The sequence below is a fragment of the Lathyrus oleraceus genome, chromosome 6 (assembly GCF_024323335.1).
Source record: "Lathyrus oleraceus cultivar Zhongwan6 chromosome 6, CAAS_Psat_ZW6_1.0, whole genome shotgun sequence".
Taxonomy (NCBI): Eukaryota; Viridiplantae; Streptophyta; class Magnoliopsida; order Fabales; family Fabaceae; genus Lathyrus; species Lathyrus oleraceus.
The window spans coordinates 503,877,048-503,880,846 of NC_066584.1; the positions used below are offsets into that span (position 1 = coordinate 503,877,048).

The 3,799-nt window shown below is 44.9% G+C and overlaps 1 protein-coding gene across 1 annotated transcript; it reads left to right on the forward strand.

The window, feature by feature from the left end:
* Positions 1-1,345: 1,345 nt before the first annotated feature.
* Positions 1,346-2,101, forward strand: LOC127096451 (uncharacterized). Its single transcript, XM_051035017.1, has one exon. It carries the CDS (start codon positions 1,346-1,348, stop codon positions 2,099-2,101), a length of 756 nt encoding a protein of 251 aa, XP_050890974.1.
* The last annotated feature ends 1,698 nt before the right edge of the window (positions 2,102-3,799 follow it).

Genomic DNA, 3,799 nt, shown 5'->3' on the forward strand with positions numbered 1-3,799 from the left:
AACAAACTAGCTATTCTAGGTACTTTATTAAACAAACATAATAAATAAAAAGCCTTTTATTATTAATAAATAATTCAATACAAGTACAAAAAGTATTGGCCTCTAGGGCTTACACCAACAAACCTCATATAGGAAGGCTAGAGATTGTTGCGCAAAACAACAAATTGGCACACCCGGTGGGACCTCGACAATGTTAAGTTGTATGTAATTGCGCAATGAAAAAATGACGTCTCCTAGACCCCACGAAGAAACGTCTTCGGCGGGAGACACAACGACGCCCCAGGCCGTTGACACCGACTCTAGAATGGCGTCGGCAGTTTCAACAACGTTTGTGGGACCGATTCTGACACCGTGTCAGCCACAAACACCGACACCGACAACCATGGGAACTATGGGACAACGTATGCCCAGTTATACGGCTCCCATACACAGAACATTGGGAATGCCGACGAAGTTTATGGCAAACATGCATAACTTCGGTTCGACTTATAGTGATACCTTGTCATCGCTATTCCCTCGTTATCAGGGGTTTAGACCATTGGCAACCCCATTTGGTCGGCCCCTAGGGTTCAGATTGACGTCTCAATCAATCCCAACATTTACGTCAAGCTCCGTTGTCGTTATGAGACAACAAATGGATGAAAGTAACGATGAAATGATACACATGCTAACTTAACAAATGGGTACTATTTTAAGGCCTTTGATCCAGGATTTGACGCAGAGTTATCAACAATTGGCAACCCAAATGACCAGGATTGGAGACTTTTTGGGAGCTCCAAGGGCTCAAGTGCGTTGCCATCCCACTCCTCCTACTCGACCAGAGACTCCGGTTCGACAAGAGGAGATGGAAGACGATACTGTCGAACAAGAATACCAGGAGTTCGAACACATCCCAAGGGTGGCACGAAGACCCCCTGTGGTACTGGTTAACCGTAACCAGGATCCCGACCAGGTGGTTTAACAAGTTCGACACCACACAGCCATAGGGGAAAAAAACCTAGAGGCTATCGTCGAACGGATCATAGTGCGAAACGAAGTAACTCCTTACCTCCAACAGTCGACATACTCGTCGCCTCTACCATATTTTGTCTTACAGACAGAATTTCCAAGGGGATGGAAAGTACCTAAATTTACCAAGTTCGCAGGGGATACTAAAGAGTCCACCGTCGAACATATGGCGAGATACTAGACTGAGGCTGGTGACATAGCAAACAACGAGGACTTGAAGTTGAAGTACTTCCCGAGTTCTCTCACGAAAAATGTGTTTACCTAGTTCACAACGCTACCTCCACAGTCGATCTAAACATGGACACAGTTGGAATGGCTGTTCCATGAACAATTTTACATGGGACAACCAAAGATCAGTCTTAAAGAACTAGCTAGCATTAAGCGAAAGGTCGTTGAGTCAATTGATCAGTACCTGAACAGGTTTAGACTATTGAAGGCGCGATACTTTACTCAAGTCCCTGAACATGAACTAGTCGACATGGCGGTTGGGGGTCTAGATTATTCTATAAGGAAGAAACTGGATACCCAGTACCTTAGGGATATGGCCCAATTGGCCGATAGGGTTCGACGTAACGAACGCTTGAAAGCCGAGAAGTCTAAGGCGGGTCGATATCATAAAAAAGAGAAAGTGTCCTACATCACAGTCGAAGGAGACTCTTCCGATGACGAAGATATAATCGACAGGAGTAAGGTCAACATGGCGGAACTTAAGCCCGGACCTCCATATACGTGCAAGGTTTTGAAACCATCGAATAGGAAAAACCCTATCGAACCAGAGAGATTAGACAATCACGTCGCTAAGACATATACGTTCGACGTGTCTAAATGCGATGAGATCTTTGATCTATTGGTAAAAGATGGACATATTATCGTCCCTCAGGGTTTAAAAGACCCTCCCCTAGAACAAAAAAAGAAAAGGGGATTTTGCAAATTCCATAATTTCCTTGTTCACAAAACTCACCAATGTGTTCTTTTCAGAGATTTGGTGCAGAAAGCTCTGAAAGAAGGAAGGCTCCAGTTTGGCGAAAGGCAAAAAATGCAGGTTGATTTTGACCCTTTGAAGGGGAAGAAGCATTGTATGTTGAGCCTCTAGAGTGCATGGTGGTGGAGACTATTGATGGTCTCATTGAGGTTCTCAAAGAAACCTCGTTAGCTGAATTTTTTGACGTAATTATGGTCGAAACTACTGAAAGTTTCAGAGTCAAAGGCGAAAGGAGGCCCGGGTCGGCCTATCCCCAGCTTGGAGAAAGTTTGTCTGACTTCCAAGAGAAATGCAAGGAGAAGGGATCAAAGGCCCTGTTATGCCCGAAGTGGAGTGCAATATTTGACGAGAAAGCCACCGAAAGACTGGAGGCCAACAACAAGGCCGAGAAGGAGGAAAAGCCTGTTGTCCCACAATTCGTGTTCGATAGGCACAAAGCACCTTGACAGAATGAAAAGTACAGGAGACAATTTCAACGTCCCCACCCAAAGACATTTGTTCCTCAAACTGATGTTCCACATGAGAAGTGGATAGAATCTGTCAATCAAAAGGGGGACAAAAAGCCAAAATGGAGGGTGTTGGAAAAAGAGGCAATGTCTCCAGAGAAGAGGAAAGGCTACACAATATCTCCTAACTACAAAGGAAATAGTCCTATGACTAGGACACAGTGGAGACGCCACCAGCGAAACAGAAAAGTTGGGAAGGTTATTACCACCCCACAGTCGAAGACTTCGGGGACCTCTGGACAAAAGGAACAAGCGTCGAAGGTCAAGGGACTTGCAAAAATGGTGGCCAACCAGACAGTGGCCATGATTGTCGACTCAACAAGAAAGAAGGCAGGGATAGCTACTCAGAACGTGGAATGTTCGTTAGAAATTGAGGGACAACCACGAAGTGAAGAGAAATTGAAGGAGGAGGAGCTGGAGTATTCTCCCCAACCAGAGGAAGAAGAGCCTGAGTATTCTTCTCAGTCTGATGAGGAATTTGACGAGGATATGTACGACGAAAACAACAACGATATCTATGGTGATGATTTCATCGTAAACTGCAGCATTGTTTCGGTACTGCAAGCCGAATACGACATGGTGTCTGAAGTTTCTGAAACAGAATGAGACTTTGTACTAGACGAAACAGAAGGGGGAAAGCCTTTATGCTACTATGTCATGAACAATGGCATGGTGGAAGAGCATAAAGCAATGTTTAAGAGGCCCAGTTCTGGGATGATGTACCATCTAAAACCATTGTTCATCAGAGCTAAGGTGGATGGAATGGCGGTGAATAAGGTTTTTGTCGACGGAGGTGCTATCGTCAACCTAATGCCCTATACTCTGTTCAAGAGGATGGGAAAAGTCGACGAAGATCTCCGACAGAACTACATGGTCCTTTCAAATTATAAGAGGAAGACCAACAATATAATGGGGGTGGTCTAGGTCGAACTCGCGGTAGGCACGACAACATGGTCAACACTATTTATGGTAATAAACTCAAAAGCCAACTTCAACTTGCTCCTGGGTCGAGAATGGGTCCATTGGATAGGGGCTATTCCCTCAACGGTCCACCAAAGGCTTATAAACTGGAGGAAAGACGACATCGTAGAGAATATTGAGGCCGACCAAAAGCTATTACCATGTCGATGACAAGGGTTCCAATATGTCGTTTGACCAACATTTGGCAAACATAGCGCCATGTGATGACGAGTCGGGATCCTATACTTCTGTCAATACTGGTCGAGTTCTGAACTTGGACCCTAATCATGGTTTCATTTGGGATAACTAGGAAGACACAAGATCATAGACGGGAATCCCACCT